This window comes from Genypterus blacodes, unplaced genomic scaffold (genome assembly GCF_046128005.1).
Source record: "Genypterus blacodes isolate CSIRO-AG114 ecotype Tasmania unplaced genomic scaffold, CSIRO-AGI_Gbla_v1 ptg000013l_1, whole genome shotgun sequence".
Classification (NCBI taxonomy): Eukaryota; Metazoa; Chordata; class Actinopteri; order Ophidiiformes; family Ophidiidae; genus Genypterus; species Genypterus blacodes.
The window spans coordinates 1,068,550-1,087,260 of NW_027466827.1; the positions used below are offsets into that span (position 1 = coordinate 1,068,550).

The 18,711-nt window shown below is 44.2% G+C and overlaps 2 protein-coding genes across 3 annotated transcripts in view; one reads left to right on the top strand and one right to left on the bottom strand.

Moving 5' to 3' along the window:
- Nucleotides 1-1,689: 1,689 nt before the first annotated feature.
- On the top strand, nucleotides 1,690-14,923 carry esr2a (estrogen receptor 2a). Of its 2 annotated transcripts, XM_076167067.1 has the most exons (9): nucleotides 1,690-1,884; nucleotides 8,598-9,346; nucleotides 9,857-10,023; nucleotides 10,243-10,359; nucleotides 10,446-10,766; nucleotides 10,973-11,111; nucleotides 11,438-11,571; nucleotides 12,622-12,805; nucleotides 13,297-14,923. In XM_076167067.1, the coding sequence occupies exons 2-9, from the start codon at nucleotides 8,940-8,942 to the stop codon at nucleotides 13,526-13,528; spliced, it is 1,701 nt and encodes a 566-aa protein (XP_076023182.1). In that variant the 5' UTR covers nucleotides 1,690-1,884; nucleotides 8,598-8,939; the 3' UTR covers nucleotides 13,529-14,923. The 2 variants fall into 2 exon arrangements, with proteins under 2 accessions (XP_076023182.1, XP_076023174.1); XM_076167059.1 differs by lacking the exon at nucleotides 1,690-1,884 and having other exon boundaries at nucleotides 7,691-9,346.
- Nucleotides 14,924-15,936: 1,013 nt separating this feature from the next.
- The window catches only part of syne2a (spectrin repeat containing, nuclear envelope 2a), a 47,030-nt gene continuing 44,255 nt past the window's right edge, over nucleotides 15,937-18,711 (bottom strand). The window contains exons 84-91 of the mRNA XM_076167079.1: nucleotides 18,026-18,144; nucleotides 17,792-17,918; nucleotides 17,439-17,641; nucleotides 17,180-17,356; nucleotides 16,956-17,084; nucleotides 16,668-16,862; nucleotides 16,473-16,567; nucleotides 15,937-16,394 (exon numbers count right to left, since the gene is read on the bottom strand). Of these exons, the coding sequence (XP_076023194.1) occupies nucleotides 16,187-16,394; nucleotides 16,473-16,567; nucleotides 16,668-16,862; nucleotides 16,956-17,084; nucleotides 17,180-17,356; nucleotides 17,439-17,641; nucleotides 17,792-17,918; nucleotides 18,026-18,144 (1,253 nt within the window). The 3' untranslated portion in view covers nucleotides 15,937-16,186. The remainder of the gene's footprint in view (nucleotides 16,395-16,472; nucleotides 16,568-16,667; nucleotides 16,863-16,955; nucleotides 17,085-17,179; nucleotides 17,357-17,438; nucleotides 17,642-17,791; nucleotides 17,919-18,025; nucleotides 18,145-18,711) is intronic.

Sequence of the window (18,711 nt, forward strand, 5' to 3'; positions counted from 1 at the left end):
CATATCTTTTCTTTATGATTTTTTTCTAATGAAATCCTGTGATTGTTTGCATTCTCCACCTCTTCACAGCTGATCTGGCCTCTTGGCTCCACAATCACAGGCAATTTCCTCTCCGGACTCCCCTGCTAATGATTTAATAGGAAATCACAAGTCAGACTTCCACAGAGGCAGCAGCTCAGGGAGCTCAGACATTCGACAAACGTCATAAAGCAATCATACAAGACAAGCAAACAGATGAATTAGATTGAAGATACTTTCACTCTCTGAACGAACAGGAATACACAGTTTAGGCTCTGTGTTGGATCCAAGACAAATGAATCACCCGGAGAAAAAGAACAATGGCCTCATTATTTAGAACAAGGAGACATTTCCCGCTGTCGGCAGCTGAAACAGACCTGAATGCAACAAGGAAACAGCTTCTCTATTCCTCTTTCAACTTAAAGTACTGATGTTTTGTTCTTGCAGTGCCGTGATGACAGGTTTCAACTTTAAAGAAGACGTATATGCAGTTATCCACGCTCTTACTATCATTCCAGGCTCTGTTTCACACCTTTGCAATGCTTATCAGCAGTGCACAGTGAGTGAAAACAGTATTGGATTGAAGCTGCTGGCATCACAGACAGGTTTACATTTGTCTCATATTGTAGAGAGGTGACATGGAGATGACATTTACTTTAGCTGAGATAAACACACTCCATCAAACATTTAAGTAGTTAAATTAAACTGCCTGAGGCTCTGAGCAAAGGTTATCAAGCAACTTATTACAGAACAGTTTAATATGTGCTGCTGACAAGGAAGGATTTAGATTTAAAATACATCAGACTGAACACAAAGCACGGTTAGTCTTTATGGCTCTCTGATTGTGCATTTTGGTGTGTTGTTGCATTGTGGGTGTGTGAATGAGTGTGTTGTTGTTTTGCGGTCCGCGCATGTGCCACATCCACTTAAGGTTTGATTGGAGCTTAAATGAGGAGCAGGTGGACGTGCAGTGCACTGGAAACAAACAGGAGGACGTGGCTTACTGCTTTACTCTGACGTCTCTGTGATTTCACACACACGAGGGAAGTTAGCGTGGTTGCAGAGAATAAAACCGTAAAGGCAAAACTTCGAATTAAAAGCATCGGGTGGATGGGGAAAAAAATCAGTCGTATAATGTTCCCTCCAAATTTAAACCATGAGCCGACGATAAAAATGTACGACTGTCTCAATGTCGCTGAATGCCACTTTGTTGCGTATGAATGAATCATCAAGCAGGATTTTGTTAGTTTGTGGCTTACAAATAAGAATATTGTAAAGGTGTTAAAGTCTGAGGAACTATTATTTTGAATGAAACTTTAAATGAGAAATGATTTGTGTGATGGTGATGATGATAGGTTGCAGCAAAATTCCATTATTAATTTCAGTACTACATTAGCAATCGTTGTTATCATAAGATTAGTTTAAGTAACTTTTTTTTTTACTGAATTTATTAATTAGTTTTATCATTTTTCTCATTAAAATGTTGTGCTTGAAACAAAGACAATCTGTCATGTATAGTGAAAGCAAATAAAAGTCACATTCATCATAGTTTCTTCCAAGAGAGAGAGAGTTTAAAACCTTAACGTTCCCAAATAACACGACGGACATGTTTTATTTTGAAGGTACTAACCGGAAATGGATGACCTCATTATTTCCTTCCTCGCACTGAGTTGCTGTCACTCAGGGAGGAAAGCGCAGCGTGACTTAAAACCCCACGCAGTCCGGCTTACCGTGAAACTTCTCCCGGCGTCCCGAGGCTTATTCACACTCTGCGTGACTCCGCTTGACCCCCGCACGTCTCAGGCTGAGGCGCTCTTCTCATTAGCGCGCTACCTTCAAGTGCAACCGGCGCAACGGCAACTCAAGGTAAGAACCATTTAAATACAACTATTAACTAACATCTCCGCCGCACATCTGACACTTTGTGCGGTACGAAAAGTCCGAAATGCGTCCTGTGATGTGGAAGGTTTGCCGGAAACAGGGACGAGCATTCAGTCAACAAGTGGAAAACCTGGCTTGTTCTAAAATGGATGAAAATGAAGCTTTCAGTTTATTAGTGAGGCTCGGGTGTGTATCTTTCATGTATGGCTTATTAGTTTGTGTGTGTTAGTTTGATCATCTGAGATATTAAAACGTTTTTCGTATGTTTATTCAGCAGTGTGTGTCAGAGGAGGAATGACGCAATGCACTGTCTATCCTAATCATACAATTTCCAATTCCCACAGTTTATGTACAGTGTAAACACAGCTACAATATAATATCAACAGGCAATCTTCCCACATGAGTCTATGTGGGACTCATTCAATAGGGGTGGTGTGTGTGTGTGTGTCATTCTGTGGGTGTGTTATATGAAACATTTACTTCAAAATCACATAATCAAAGTTTAAAATTGACACAAGCCTAATGTGTACAGCAGCATACTTCAAAAAGCACTTATCTGTGTGTAAACAAGCAGCAGCTATCAGCCAGCTGCTGCCTCACACACTCACAGGAAGAATTTCATATTCTGCCGGAACATGCATACACACGCGCACACACACTCGTACACACACACACTTTGCTCTGTTCAATGTCCTGTCATTTTATTGGATTTATTCTTAAATTGATTAGATTACATTTCAGCCATGCCTTTGTCCAACAATGTATTTTCAAGTGTCTTCGTGTCAATGATGTCGTGTAAGACACACAATACCACAATACAATACCACAATACAAACCCAAACACACACAGGTCAAATATGAACAGGTACTACACACAGACGCCCAATCTCTCTGAAAATTACACACAAAAAGCAGTAACACACACTCTGCCTTGGTCTTATTTCTATTTTATTATTCCTATAATCTGATTTTAATGTATTAGTCATAGTCTGCATGTCCACGATAAGATCTCCAAAACTAGACTCTAGATATTTAAACTTGGCTTGAATGTATTTCCTCCACTTCTGTGTTATATTAATGTTCTCTTGTACATGAAGTCAGAAGTATTTGACGTATTTTGAAGAGTTGATTAAGTGTAACAGGTATTGATGCTTCTGAATTGGAAGGAAACCTGTGAACAGTCGTGTTTGCATTGATTGGTTCAGATTTCCTTGAGGTGCAGCAGTGCAGCACGGGCGTCTCCTCCATTTACTCTTAATTTGAAAGTGAGATGTGAATGGAATCTTGGTTAAACTCCCGACTTGCCCTCTTAGAATGCATTTATTCATGAAAATGTGTCTTTGCAAATAATTTTCCTGCACTTATAGATGCGTCCCATTTATCGGTGACTTCTCTCCACGGCCTCCAGATTATCTGTGTGGAGACAAAGTCTAAATACCGACGCGGCTGATGGAAGTTTCTTTCAGTTTCACTTTCCAATATAACCAGTTTCAAGAACAAAACATTTTTACCATATAAATGTACGCTTCTACTCTGATATATCTGATCGTAATGGAGAAATGCAAACGTATTAAAGAGTACAGGGACGTCTGCCTCAGCTGGATGTTCCTACTTCGATCTAATATCTATTTGTCTTGATGCGTAATCCGTCTCCAAAACTTTCGCGTCAGTGCGTGGTTTTCCAGCACAATCCGGCCCGTTTTGCCTCCCTTTCTCTCGCAGGAAAACTCCCTTACTATGCCTTCCAGTGGTAGAGCCTATAAAAAGCCGCTGGTCCGTGTCAGCGGTGCCTGATGTGAGGGAGGCAGTGAGAGTCCAGGATGGGAAAACAACTCAGCCTTGGGCTTTTGTGTAATGGCACGCACTTCTGGATACCAGCCGGGAAGTCTTCTGTCATTTCACATTTTGGCTGGATTTGGCTGTGACCTTTGTGCGTATGCTGCAGGATGAGCTGTGTGTGTGTGAATGTTTGTACATGAAGCACAGTGTATATATAAATTGGGACACACTGTACAAATGCAGCCTGGAGGTTAAAGGGCAGGGAGGCTGTTTTTCTGGCGGTTTTTCTGGCTGTTTTAACGAAAGTAGCGTTGAACTCCCTTGATGGCAACTGTTGCCGTGCTCTTAAGCATGACATATTAACTAGGGCTCATTATTTTAAGCTTTTCATCCAAAATGCGTTTTCAGTGTTTCTTTTGAACCTTAAAGTGGTGTAAAGATAGTTGCCAAGTGATTAACTTTGTCTCTTTTGTATATTGTGCTTAAACTGTCAAATCAAAATGCGTCTTGGCCCCGAAATTGATCCCGTCGATTGAACTTCCTTATTTATTTAGCCAAAACAAAAGTCATCTTGTGTTCATCCTCACATGTGCTCTCTGTTAAAATGTGGCTCACTCAGGTACATAATCTGCTGCCATTGAAGAAACTGGTCCAGAAAATTCCTGCGATCTATGGCCACTAGTTTCCTTTCAACTAGGACTACTTTGATTTAATTTCTATCATTGCTCTGCTCCAATCCGTCTCATTTCCTACTCGATCTTATCGTGCGTGTGTGTGTGAATGACGTTTAGGTGCAAACGCTGAGCTGTAAGCTGAAGAGAATGAAGTGAACTGAGGCTCTCTGGGTTTGTGAGGGAATAAACTCCAGATGAGTGATTGCTCCAGACGCCACCAGCAGACAGTGGAAGCCAGATGTGAATCAATAGATGGATGGCTGGAGAAAAAGAATAATATGCTGACTGGACCCTCAAAGTGCTACACTGAGCTATTTAAAGACGTCCATGGAGATGAGCTTTACAGGGATCCGTGTTGAGGACATTCTTTGCTTTTTATGGAGTGCATGCATCCTGCATCCTTTGTCAGGCTGAACAACTGGGATGGAGATGTGAAAAGCTTTTTATTTATTTATTTTAACCTCAATATCATTGCTATTACGATTCACACACTGATCAGTCGGTTGTCTCGGCGATGTTCTGCGTATCTTCTGGTTCTTCTGCCCGGCAGTTTGGAGATGCGGCGCTTTAAAGGTTTTATCGGTGAACCCATTACGACTTTCCACTTTTTCAGATTTGAAACCCATAAATTCCCAAAATAAATATTTCCCCACAAGAACATAAAGCATCGTTCCCCCGACTTAATTTATGTGCTTAGTTGCAACCCAAATTCCAGATGGAACCTTCTGATACTGAGGTCGCCCATTGAAGGACATCTGGCTTTCTGAACCCAAACTAGTAATAAACTCATCTACACAAAGTTCATCCAGTTGTATCGAATTCTTTTGGATGTGATTTTTAAGCTTTTGCCATGTGAGAATTAATTTCTGTCGACATCTCTTAAAGTCAATAGTTTCTGTAAAAGGCACCACATTGAAGCATCATCATCCAATCTAACAAAACCTATGCATGCAGACGGTTGCAGTCGGATCATGAGGAGTTGCTGCTCCTCTTCTTCTTCCCTGCTGGGATTTTGACATGTTTTGTTCCTGTTTGCTGCTTGTGTTGTGGTTGTTAATGCATCCAGGGTGGTGGCTTCATTTGATTTCACTTCGCCGGCAGCAGGATGAGGATTTTCTTTTTCGGGGCTCTGGGAGTTTTTCTCCCACACTTGGCACCAGCTGCTGGAGCTTTGAAGACGAGGTCAACGCTTTGAAAGAAACAAAACTCTTTCACATTCGTTTTTTTACCTCAACAATGGTCATTAGAGAGGTTAAAATCATCCTGTCTCTGAAAATGAAGAGAATATTGTAGTGGGTGGATTGGCTTCACATGCAAGGTGACTGGAGACGGCTCAACCTTGATTCAACAGCACATTTCTCCTTATTCACTCTAACGTAGCTGGTTTGCCTTGTCACAGCATGAAAGCACAGGTGTGTCTAATATCCTCACTGGGCTGCTCCATTTACAAGAGCCTTGACACTGACACTGAATGAAATGCAGCCATTATTAAGTTATTTGTGTAAGATGATTGCTACACTTGCATCTGTGTCTCATTGTTAGAGACGCCGCAGGTTTAGTGTGATGATCCACGCAGAGTATTTGTTTCAAACATTTATCACTCGGGCGATACTGACAAACTGATGAGCTGCAATCACACAGACTAATCGCAGCGCTTTGCCTGACTGGCATGTCCCAGCCAGACATGAGGCAAGATCTGATAAAATCCACTGACGATGGAGAGGAAAAGACAATCGTCTCGCTGCCAACGGAAAAATGTGTTTGCCGAGCCAAAGCCCTAAATATCTGACAAATGTTGCCTCTCTATGACAGACGAGACCAAAAGTATTCAGTCTCTCTGAAGGCCAACATGTTTATAGGGCAGGTACAGGGATGGATAAGGGTATGACAGATGAAGATCATAGTTTCAGACATAACTATGGAGATCCGATTATTACAACATATCTAGATGGTTGGCTGCATGATCATCACACATTACTGTCTTACATGAAATACACTGAAGTATGCTTATATTAAGAAATTCCCTAAAAGTTGGTTAACCATTTTTTTACCATGGCTTATTTTCTCTTGTTTATAGTGTAATGCAATAGGGAGTGTGTATTGACTGAGCGGGTCCTGAGCTGACCCGGAGAGCTGGGTTTGTTCCTGGAACTGCCCCGCCGCACCTGGTTAGACGCGCTGTGTGTGTGTGTGTGTGTGTGTGTGTGTGTGTGTGTGTGTGTGTGTGTGTGTGTGTGTGTGTGTGTGTGTGTGTGTGTGTGTGTGTGTGTGTGTGTGTGTGTGTGTGTGTGTGTGTGTGTGTGTGTGTGTGTGTGTGTGTGTGTGTGTGTGTGTGTGTGTGTGTGTGTGTGTGTGTGTGTGTGTGTGTGTGTGTGTGTGTGTGTGTGTGAAGCATCTGACCACCCAACACTTAACAGAAATTAATAGAGAAAAGCGTGATCCCATGTTCACTGTATTTATGTATGGAGACCATATTGTTTTTATTAGACTGCTTGACTTAAAGAGTAAATGTTGAGTTCGCTCTGGCAAGTCATAATTCAAGCAAGTAGCTGTTGGCAGAGAGAGGCGGAGTGTTTCAACTTAGGCGCCGATGTAATTAAAGGTAATGTCTCCATTTTGCTGTGAATATTTACACAGCTATAAAAGCCATTTTTTTTGTCTCACCTTTTTTAATTCTTTGTCAGAAAAAGGAAAAATCACTTCAGCACCTTCCATGAAATGAGTTTGCCCCAGTTGCAGTTTTGAGGCCCAGATTTCTGCGGCTCGTTTTACGCTTGCAACACGAAACATGAGGATATTCGGGTTATGCTGGATGGCCAAACTAAGCTTCCCACAGCTATTTTGCTAAGATTTATAGGGCTTCTCCTTTTGTGATAGTTGGGTTTCCCTGAGGTGAGATTTTTACCAGAAAGGTAACATGAATGTGTGCCAACTGTGATCGAACACTGCCTCCCAGGAATGATTAACTCTGATGGATCTGCTGTGTCAGATCAGAAAGCTAACATGTTCATAGTGTGTGGGTGTGTGTGAGATCTGCAGACTGCCTTGCTGTACATATGAAGGCCATACTTGCTGTCGACGCCCTGCAGAAACGTCATTAACAAACACTGGACTCTCACCTTTAATATCTCCTGTTTATACACTCGTGGCTGGAAGTTTTGGTACCATTCCGATAAAAAAATTCACACACACATGCCTGCAACTTTCTCTGAACTACATTGAACCTCACTTGCTTTCCATTTTAGATGTAACATATTTTAATTGATAACAGATGAGAATGATGTGGACAAAATTATTGATACCCCCCCCCCCAGAGTAAATAATTGGGTTGTGGCGATATTTCAAGCAGACTATTTTCTGTAATCAGGTATCACAGGTGTCTTCAGTCTTATCAGACAGCATCTTTGAATGGAGGAAAGTTCTCTCTGTGCTGCCTAGTATCATTTTGTGCGCCACACAGAACATGGACAAGATAAAGAAAAGAACAGAGTTGTCCGAGGAAAATAATTGGCAAGCATGGTCAAGGTAAAGGCTTACAACACCATCTCCAAGCAGCCTGATGTTCCTGTGACCACAGAAGTTTAACATCCATGGGATCGTAGCCAAACTTCCCCGGATGAAGCAGCAAGAGGATAATGGACCCCAGATTGGAGAGTTAAATTTGAATTGTAGAGAAAGAAGCAACGAGAACCTCTAAATGGATACAAGCTGACCTCCAAGATCAAGGTGAAACAGTGTCTGGTTGCACCCTCTGTCACTTTCAGAATGAAAGTGGGCTCCATGGAGGAAGACCCAGGCTTTTAAAGAACACCATCCCTACTGTGAAACATGGAGGCTCAGTTACGTTACGGGTTTGCTCTGCTGCATCTTGGAGAACGACCCCGAGAGTCGAACAAACCAGAGATGTGTAGAAGTCTCATTCAGAGCTACAGAGAGACCTCGATTGCCTCAAAATGGCCTATGAAATATTAGCCCAATGGTCCAAACAGGTCATAAGGGTCACAAGATAAGAACACCTGGTTTACTAAAAACATTCCAATGATTTATTCGAAGAGGTATCTTAGTTCTGTCCAGGCCATTTTCATTGGTTTTATTAGTTCAAACGTATTTGGTGTTACTGCTGTAAAAATACAACCAAACTTGTCGGGTATATATTTTAAATGGCACAGAGGTAGAATACAGTCTTTCTCAACCGTTTCCTCCTCTTTTGTGTCTAAACCTGCCCACTGCTTTGTGTCTTTCTAGGTACAAGGACGCAGCAGCTGCCAGTGGATGTTCTGAAACCCATGGCTGAACATTTGGAGGTCTCTTTCTCCATTGTTGTTGACTGGACTGTTGTGGACTGTTCTGTCATGTTGATCACATGATCCATCCCTGTACTGGAAAGGCAGGTTTTTAACAGTGCCAGCTGAAGATAAAAGCCCTGTGTGATTTTGTTTTCAAGTCTTGATTAGGGGTAAAAATCCAATTTTGTAGATGATGACTCAACCACAGTTTGTTGTTTGACATCTGACTCTGTGCTACACTCCCTCATTCTTCACGGATGACGGTAGTATATCCGGTGGCTCTGAGACTTCTGTAGTTGCAATGGCGGCCTCCTCTCCGCACAAAGACCAGCCCCTCCTACAGCTCCAGGAGGTGGACTCCAGCCGGGTGGGCAGCGGGGTCCTGTCTCCCATCCTCGGCTCCTCCTCTCCCAGTCTGTCCCTGGAACCCAGCCAGCCCATCTGTATCCCCTCCCCTTACACCGACCTCGGCCACGACTTCGCCCCCATACCTTTCTACAGCCCGACTATTTTCAGTTACACCGCCCCGGGCATCTCGGACTGCTCCTCCGTCCACCAGTCCCTCAGCCCCTCCTTGTTCTGGCCAAGCCACGGCCACATGGGGCCGCCAATCCCCCTGCACCGCTCCCAGTCCCACCCGCAGCAGAGTCAGCCAATCCACAGTGCGTGGGTGGAGCTGTCGCCACGGGACAGCGTCGTCTTAAACAGGTAGGATGACGTCACTATAGATTTTGTATTTCTAGTCAACATTTGTCGCTCAAAATGAAATTAGAATGGTTTAAAAAAGTCCACATTTTATTTTGACTGCATGTTTTTGATTACAAGACTAGTTTGAGTTGTAATTTTAAAAAAGCAAAACGACTTTTTAGAATCAGAATATGGACTGTGTCCCAAAATGTAACTTTTTTTCTTGAATCTTAAACATTGACCAGGCTGCTAACATGTAAACACAAAGGTCAGGTTGGCATTCAGGACTGAAAGCTTGTTACAAAAATCACACAACCAGTGAGCAGAGTGATCCAGTGTGAGTTAGTCATGCAATCACTTCCCCCTCCCCTGCCCCGACAGAACCTACTGTGTATATTCTACAATTACACGTCTGAAGTGGTAATGAGTCATTCAAATGCACCGTGCAGCTCCTTTTTAATTAAACGGCAAATAGCTCGTTGCTGATTTAAATCTCTTTAATTCTGAGAGAAATGGCTCTTTATCCCTCAGCAAGAGCACCAGGAGGCGTTCCCAGGAGAGCGAGGAGGGCGTGGTGTCGTCGGGGGGCAAAGCGGACCTCCATTACTGCGCCGTGTGTCACGACTACGCCTCGGGGTACCACTATGGAGTCTGGTCCTGTGAGGGGTGTAAGGCCTTCTTCAAGAGGAGCATCCAAGGTGGGAAATCAAAGCCAGACTCAGAATTGATCCTGGACCACTTTAAATAGTGATTGAGTCATGAAGTATAACGACCTGGACAAAAGTTATTATCTTCATATTCAATCATTTTTTTCTCTTTGGTGATTCAGAATCAAATGCAGAGATGCAGATGTTGACAATGGACAGATGACTTGACGCCTTGCTCACCCGTCTCCTTCCTTTTCCTCTCCTTTTCAGGACACAATGACTACATCTGCCCGGCAACCAATCAGTGCACGATAGACAAGAACCGACGCAAAAGCTGCCAGGCCTGTCGCCTCCGCAAGTGCTATGAAGTCGGCATGACCAAGTGCGGTCAGTGTCCCTTTTGTCTTTCTCACATCGTCCCTTTTGTCCCGCACTAGGGAAGTCGGCGTCCTAACGTCTTTCTTTGGTTGCAGGTATACGGAAGGAGCGCGTGAACTACCGGAGCCACCAGATCCGGCGCGTGACCCGCTTGTCGTCGCAGGGCAGAGCCAACGGGCCCAAGAGGGTGGTGCTGGGCGCGGCAGCGGCAGTGGTGAGCCTGGTGAAGGAGCCTCATCCTCCCGCCCTGTCCCCCGAGCAGCTGATCGAGCGGATAATGGAGGCGGAGCCGCCGGAGATCTACCTCATGAATGACATGAGGAGGCCGCTGACCGAAGCCAACGTCATGATGTCACTCACCAACCTGGCAGACAAAGAACTGGTTCATATGATCACCTGGGCCAAGAAGATCCCAGGTGTGTATGTGTGTGTGTGTGTGTGTGTGTCAGAGTATCTTCAGGTCTGTCGCACTCTATCATAGCCGTCAGACGCGGCGTACGCTGTTATTTTAGTGAGGACAGGATCGCTCCTACAGTAGAAATGAATTCTCCATCTGTCAGCAACAATCTGAGTTTGATTAGGAAAACCGGTGGACAATGTTATCTGGATTTGTCTTCTCCAGGGTTTGTGGAGCTCAACCTCTTGGACCAGGTGCATCTCCTGGAGTGCTGCTGGCTGGAGGTGCTGATGATCGGCTTAATGTGGAGATCCGTGGATCATCCAGGGAAACTCATCTTCTCCCCCGACCTCAGCCTGAGCAGGTAACGCCCCGATCTCTCCTTCCTCTCTTCTGTCATTGAGTCTTCTGTACATTTGACCACCAACCATTTTGGGTTTGGTTTTATATCACTGGCCAGCATCAATATACGTCTTCTATTTATTTATAAAAGCAAGAAAAACTTCCAAAAGACCAAATATTGACTCATAACAAGTTCATACCCATCATTACTGGTCCACTCACCAACAAGGTTGAAGCAGTGCAACTATCCAACTTATTGATATCGCACAAAAACACAGTTCTGTCTGGAAAGGCCGAGTTCACACAATAAACAACTTGTTCTCATTTGTTCTCGTCCTTGCGTGGCAGGGAGGAAGGATGCTGTGTCCAGGGCTTTGCGGAGATCTTTGATATGCTGATAGCCGCCACGTCCAGAGTGAGAGAGCTGAAGCTGCAGAGGGAGGAGTACATCTGCCTCAAGGCCATGATCCTCCTCAACTCCAGTGAGTGACTGTGTGTGTGTGTGTGTGTTTCCTCAGTGTGGAAACACACACAGTGTGTAATCCTGTCTTGAGTGTGCTGGGGGGGGTGGGGGGGGAGGGTTGGCAAGGGGACTGGGCTGAACACGCTCGGAGTGAAAGCCTTAATGGGAACACGGTGTGTAGTTTGAATGGCTCTCGCTCTCGCTCTGCTCCCTTCGGCTGCGCTGATGCGTTCGGGCTTTAGTGTCTGAGTAATCACTTTGTTTCCTATTTTAATGAGCTCTGCCTGCATACTTGGACGGAGGTAATGTTTCTACTGTTTGTACCATCCTGTTCCTTAGATTAGCAGCGTGTGTCCAAACGGATTGGCACCAAATCTAATGCAATTGTAAACTGTAATGACTTTCTTCACTTTACAAACCTGGCCCGTTTATGTAGGGGTTTGATCTGAAGCTTTGGGAATGCTTTAACACATTGATCCCATGTGTCCCGTCTGTGCGTATCAAGGGAATAAAGGCTGAGATACTTTGTCGTGGATAGAATTCATTAGTTGCCTTGCGAAAATAAGAAGAGATGAATAAAATATGTCATTATGAGATAGCTGCATTTATTTTAGCCCCGTGTCATTTCCAGTTCCAGACCGTACCTGGGCATTTGTTGGAGTCGTACATGTGCAGTGATTATATTCCTGCTTGACCACTTATTCGTGTTTGTGGCTGTGCAGGGATTTCAGCACAAACTGTGCTCACCTGAATTTTGCCACTCAGACTTTCATCTCCTGCCAAACACCGAAAAAAGCTTTTAGCTGGAACTCACTCAGCCTCAGATGTTGCTCTCATATCAGCTCTTGTAGATTGCGGAGATACACTCTCAGTACAAACTGTATCTGAAATGAAGTTTTCTATGCTTGGCTCTTTTTGTTGGGGGACGTCTCTCTTCCTTGTTTCCTGTATCTCAGTTGTGCCGTTAAGATTCATTTCATCTCCGTCGGACGTTCCGGCCGCCTTTTTCCCCAGACTTTGTACAGTTGAGTGCCTGCTTGCTGTCTTATTTGTGTGTTTCTGCTTGCAGACATGTGCCTAAGCTCCTCAGAGGGCAGCGAGGAGCTGCAGAGTCGCTCCAAGCTGTTGCGTCTGCTGGATGCGGTCACAGATGCTCTGGTGTGGGCCATCGCCAAGACGGGCCTGACGTTCAGACAGCAGTACACCCGCCTGGCTCACCTGCTCATGCTGCTCTCACACATCCGCCATGTCAGGTACAAGAGTCGCTGTCTGCATCACTACCACACGACATGTGACGACACATGGGCTGCTGCTGATGGGATTGATTTGCATATTCAGGTTGAACAGCTGAAGTTTGTCTTCTCTAAATGACATTTTCAAACCTTTGACCACAATGCATGACTTGAGCATCGTTTATTTACATGTTTGGCAACATTAGAATCTCAATCGGTGACTGATTTCATAACTAAGTAATAACATTTATCCAGTCCAAATGCCACAATGGAAATCATCTGTTTCATAACATTTTATTTAATTTTCGTTAACATTTTAAATTAGTTTGTAGTTGGTTAAACAGTTTGAAGTAGTGGCAAGCGTGTGTTTACTTCTGACTATCATTCTTGATTAATTTAAGCTACAGTTTGTAATGTTTTAAAAGCCCTTCCTTGGTACGGTGTGATATCTGCATTGCAACTTAATGTGAATCCATAAAATGAGCTGTTTGCCTTTTGTTCCCCCTGTGTAGTAACAAAGGCATGGACCACCTTCACTGCATGAAAATGAAGAACATGGTGCCTTTGTACGACCTGCTACTGGAGATGCTGGACGCCCACATCATGCACAGCTCCCGTCTGTCCCGTCAGCCGCCCCCGCAGGACTCCACCGAGCCCATGGAGACTCCGGCTCAGCCCCACGGCTCAGACGGCCCCTCAAATACCTGGATTCCCTGCATCACTGGAGGTGAACCCAAGAAATGAGTTCAGCCAGCAGACTAGCAGGTTTTTCCACCTCATTGCTTTGAAATGAAGTGTAGTGTAGCCACATTGCATGCTCTGCTGTTCAGCAATGATTCATTGCATTGCATAATCTCGTAATGACTGAGAGGTTTTTCTGGAACAAACTGGAGGAAGCTGAATTTTATGATCTCTTAAGGCCGACTTGTTAAGAGAGAAGTTTAGAAGTTAAGAAAGCTCCATTCTAATGCTTTGAAACACTGTGTATTCATTCTGGTGAGGTTTTTTTTTTTTTAATTGTTACTGTAAAGCTAAAGTTGTAACTCTGCAGTCATGTCATCATATTTCGATATTTGTTGACCACATTAGAGTGGAACAGGAAGCTGAAGACATTTTGGCCAAATTTGGCCAGTAGAAGTTTGTAAAATGTGTATTTTACTGCACACCGCTACGACTACTACTACTGTGTAGTAGCTAAAGACATATCAGTAGATACATTTTTATTATGCTAATGAAAACATGACAAAATGCCCGTCATCAAGTCCTAATAGATGCGTGAGAGCGTATAAATCAAGTTATTACTGGAAGTAATAAAGCCGCGGCTGGACCAAACCTTCACACAGTCATTGAAGATAATCAGGTACTTGAAATGAGTCGGAGGCTTTTTGGTCCCAAATCTCCAATCAACCCTAGCTGGAGAGAAGCTGCCCAAACTAATGTGAAATATGCAAGAATGTCACAAAATGAAATGAAAGTACTTCTGTTAGCAGAGGGAAGATGACTGTGGTTAGCAATGCACAGGCATAATAGCTGTCATGCATGTTCTGTGTTTATTCAAATACTTGTAAAATAACTCCCTGCTTTTGCAAAATGCAGCACCTAGGTCACGACAGCAGCCAAGCTCGCGGTGCCTTCAGGTTACATAGTAAATATCGCAATGAGATGACGGCACATGACAAAATCGAGCCTGAGGTGTAGTTTTAAAAAAAGTAGTTAAAGACTCAGACTTACAAAAACAATGTGACGATGTGCTGCACCATTATTTATTGTTTGACTGACTTATAACCTTTTCTAGAGAGAGAGAGAAAATTATCTTAAGTAGAATTTAGCAATGGCAGAACAGAACCATGAAACCTGGATCAGTACATGAGATATACTGATCCAGGTTTCTGTTCAATCAAAGCACAACGTTTGTATAGTGTAAGAAAAGAAAAAAAGCTTAAAATACACACGTTGTAGCTGAATTGGTTGAAAGCTTTTAAAAGAAGCTGAGCACATTATAAACCTCATGCACCTCTGCTGCTGCTGCTGTTCACCTTCTGGAATGATTGTCAATATCTTGGTTTACACTTTGTCATTTTAATCTAATAAACTGTTAGTGGAGAGCAGACCCCACCAGCATGAACACTAGGGGGAGCTTTCCATCGCAAAGCTACACCTGGGGGCCATCGTTCTTCTCTCCTGGCTTAATTGTAAACCTTATCTGAAGCACTATGACTCTGAGACAATGTTGCACTCACACCTGCCAGTTTTGTTTGATGCAAAGAAAAAGAGTATTTTTGTATTGTGGCTCTCGCTCGCACAGTCGTGCCGCAGCTTCGACAATCATTCCTTTGCACTTGCAAGATTGTTTGCACACTTAAGATGAAAATGCAAGAATGAATGCCTGCCTGCCTTACGCTCTTCTCCTGGTCACAGTTTATATCTCCATAAATCACAACTTGTATTCTCAGTGTATACCTGTATTTTGTGTATCTAGATAAAAAGGTTGTACCTGTTTATTTCCCGTGGTCACTTTTATTGATACTCTGTCATTTCTCAAGTAAAACTTTTGAGTGAGCATTTGAACTCCATTTTGGTGTTGATTGTCAAAACGAAGCCTTGGCTTGATTGTTTTTATATTCTGTTTGTATTTGGATTTCTTAAAGCACTCTTCATTCAAAATATAAATCTGTCAACTCATTGCTTTGAATCAAATGTGTTTGTTTCATCATTCTTTATTGGATCAGATAGCGACTTACAATGAAAACAATCAAATTACAATTTAATTTCAAGCCCTTTATTCAAAATTCAAACCTTTACAACCCCACGTTACAATTGAAGCATTTAAGACAAAAACCTTGTAAAAGTGTCTTTAAAAAACAATGTATGTAAATAAAATTAAAAAATTGCATTTGTGTGAATCATTCTGGACACAAATGGACCGAGATTAACCCTCTGTTGCAGGGGACAAATTACAATATATATATTAACAAGGACGCAGTACTCATAAGTGATCGGAATCAATAATTTATAAATAATTTGAATAACATCTGGGGGGTTAAAGCGAAGTAGCATCACTCAAATCTTTACGCCACACGCACAACTTCCTGTGGTGAGCCCCTGAACTTTAGCAGAAATGGAGTCGCCTCTATTTCTGTTTTTTCTTCTAACGATTCATTTTCAGTGCAGAGTTTGGACAAATCGAAAGCATCCATCTTCAGATCTGGCAACGCACAAGGGCACGCCAGTACAAGACTGCTGCTCTCCATCAAAGTGTGAAATTGTGCAGGTGGCTTCAGGCCAAAGTGAACATCAAGTCCTTAGGCTGAATGTTTAAAAAAAAGAGTTTGATGATCCACTTCGGCTCTGAACAGTAAAAGGGGGAAAAAGTGTGGAATTTGTATTTCTTTACCGGCGGCGTCAGGTGGGTGGAGGCCCGTTGGTGTAACTCAACATCGGGTAGAAGGAGCGAGCGAAGTTGTTGGCCATGTTGCAGCCGGGGTCGCTCTCCGGCAGGGGGATGACGCAGGGCAGCAGCAGGAGGAGCAGCATGAGGAGGTGGAGAGGGAAGGCGGCGCGGAGGACTCGGTAGAAGAAGGAGCGGCGAGGATGTCTCTTGCCCATCTCTCTGCACGTGAAAGAAAGGGAAGAATGAGCCGGAGAGCTGTGCGATGTCTGTGTGCTCATACTGAAGTATCCTGCGTACCTTGGAGTGGAGGGACTATGCTCCTGAGATTCCTTACAGGCACTCTGGGCTTGGACGTCTCCTTCAGCAGCTGACGAAGGCACAGATCCACATTCCTGCAGTCGAGGTAAAACACATTTCATCCTCATCCTCACTCATCTTGTAGTGACTTGTATGTGACTTGCCGTGTAGTAACTGAAATGGTTTGGACTTTACCAGACGCTGTTGCAGGCTGCTGTGGTCCTGGGTGGCCTGCCTCAGCAGCAGCTTCAGCTTGGCACCGGTCACATGGAGCTTCTCCCAGGCCTCGTCGTCACCCTCCTCGGCGCCCTCCTCAGGCCGGAGCTGTGACCACAGCGCTTGGAGGGAGTCCTGCTGAGCCTGCCTGCCCCGGAGCTCCTCCTGAACATTCTACGCCGTAAAACGATACGAAACGGTGATGAACACAATCAATTTTCACACGCAAATTGTTTAAATGAAGCTGGATTGTGAGCTTCTGCTTACAGTGAGCGTTGCGCAGTGTTGACGCAGGGATCTGATTGGAGTGTGAGGATTGTTGATGTCAACTGCATACAGCCTGCTCTCAGCGTGGGCCAGCCACAGCAGGAGGGAATGCAGGGATTCATGGAATTCCTATATGGAAAAAAAGTCACATTTAAGGAAGTGAGATGTTTGTCTAGATAAGAGCTACTCAACCTTTTTCTATCAAAGATCCACACATTTCGTACCTGGCAGTGCATCAGCGTCTTTCTCAGACCGCCGTCCCACTGTTGTAGGCCCGAACACGCTCGGCTCCAGCCTCGGTTTGCGCTCGCCAGGCCGTGCTGCAGGTCGGGAGCTTTCCTTCCCCTCAGATTGACCGACAGCATGATGGACTTGTAGCGAGAAAACTCCTTCTCCATCTCCTAAACGCAGAATGAATGCGGTGATTGACTGTCTCACACAAATTCAATGCAATTCATGCAGCTCACAGGCGTCCTCTTGTACCTTGAGATGTTTAGCCCGCGTCGTCATGTCCTCCATGCTGACAGCTGGGTCGCAGTGACTCAGGCGCTCCAACTCTGGTATCACACGTCCCAGCCAGGAAGTGACGTCGTCGAGGTCAGACGCGAGCTGCTGAGGCTCCTCGGGGCCGGACGGACGCTCGCTCCTCGCCTGAGCCTGGAGAAGCTCCCAACGCTCGATCACCCCTGAGAATATAAACCCACACACATTCTGAGTTCTGAAAATGTTTTCTGAGTTGTATTGCATTAAATTTAGTAAATATTGGTGTATTCTAAATGTTTCTGTACACTTATGTTGTGGTTGCGGTTTGCCGTACTCCCTTTTCTGTTTCTCACCTGACTGCTGTTCTGAGGTCCTCAGTCCTGTGAGACCGATCTCCTCCGGCTGCTCCTGGTCATCCAGGATCAGAGAGACTCTTCTAATATCCTGGATGCTGCCGCTGCACTGAGACATGAGACGCATCTGGACACACAAAAGCACGTTCTGTTCAGGTGTGTTTTTATATTCAGAGATCCAAACACACACACACACACACGTCAGTGGTATGTAGGGGTTTGTGTGACACTTACGAAGCCCTGCTTTAAGGGGGTGCTGGTGAGGGTGAGCTCGGGGTGGAGCAGCACATTCTCAGGTTGTCCTGGCGTCTGCCATCTTTCAGACTCATGCATGACCATGGACCTGCTTGGGACTGACACACACACACACACACACACACACACACACACACACACACACACACACACACACACACACACACACACACGACAATGAGTAAAACTCCAACGGGCATTTGCCGACTGACAATATCCATTTATATAATATGATCAAATCCTTCCTGATGGAGTTCAAAATTACTTCTGCCTCTGCTGCTATGTAAGAAAGCTTTAACAAAATATCAGGAAAGCAGAATAAGACGATGTTCTGCAGGCACATTCACTATGGTCAGTGATGTGAAGTTGACAATAACTTATTCTCTCTACTGAAGATTGAACTCTGGTCAAACTATGCACAAATAGAGCCAGATAGTGATGTCATCCACAAACACATCACTCCACACCGAGTGTAAGAGCGTGTTATCTCTGCGCTGGTGTTTATTAATGCCGTATTTCACAAGTTTCAGTTAAAGAGATCAAATGCTTTGGCACCAAGGCGTTTGCAGTGCAAGCTACAGCCCAGCTCGTTATAACCAGAAACCAGAAGTTTCCCCAAATACCTGCTTAAAACAAGGCGGAACATTTGAATTATGACATAGGGT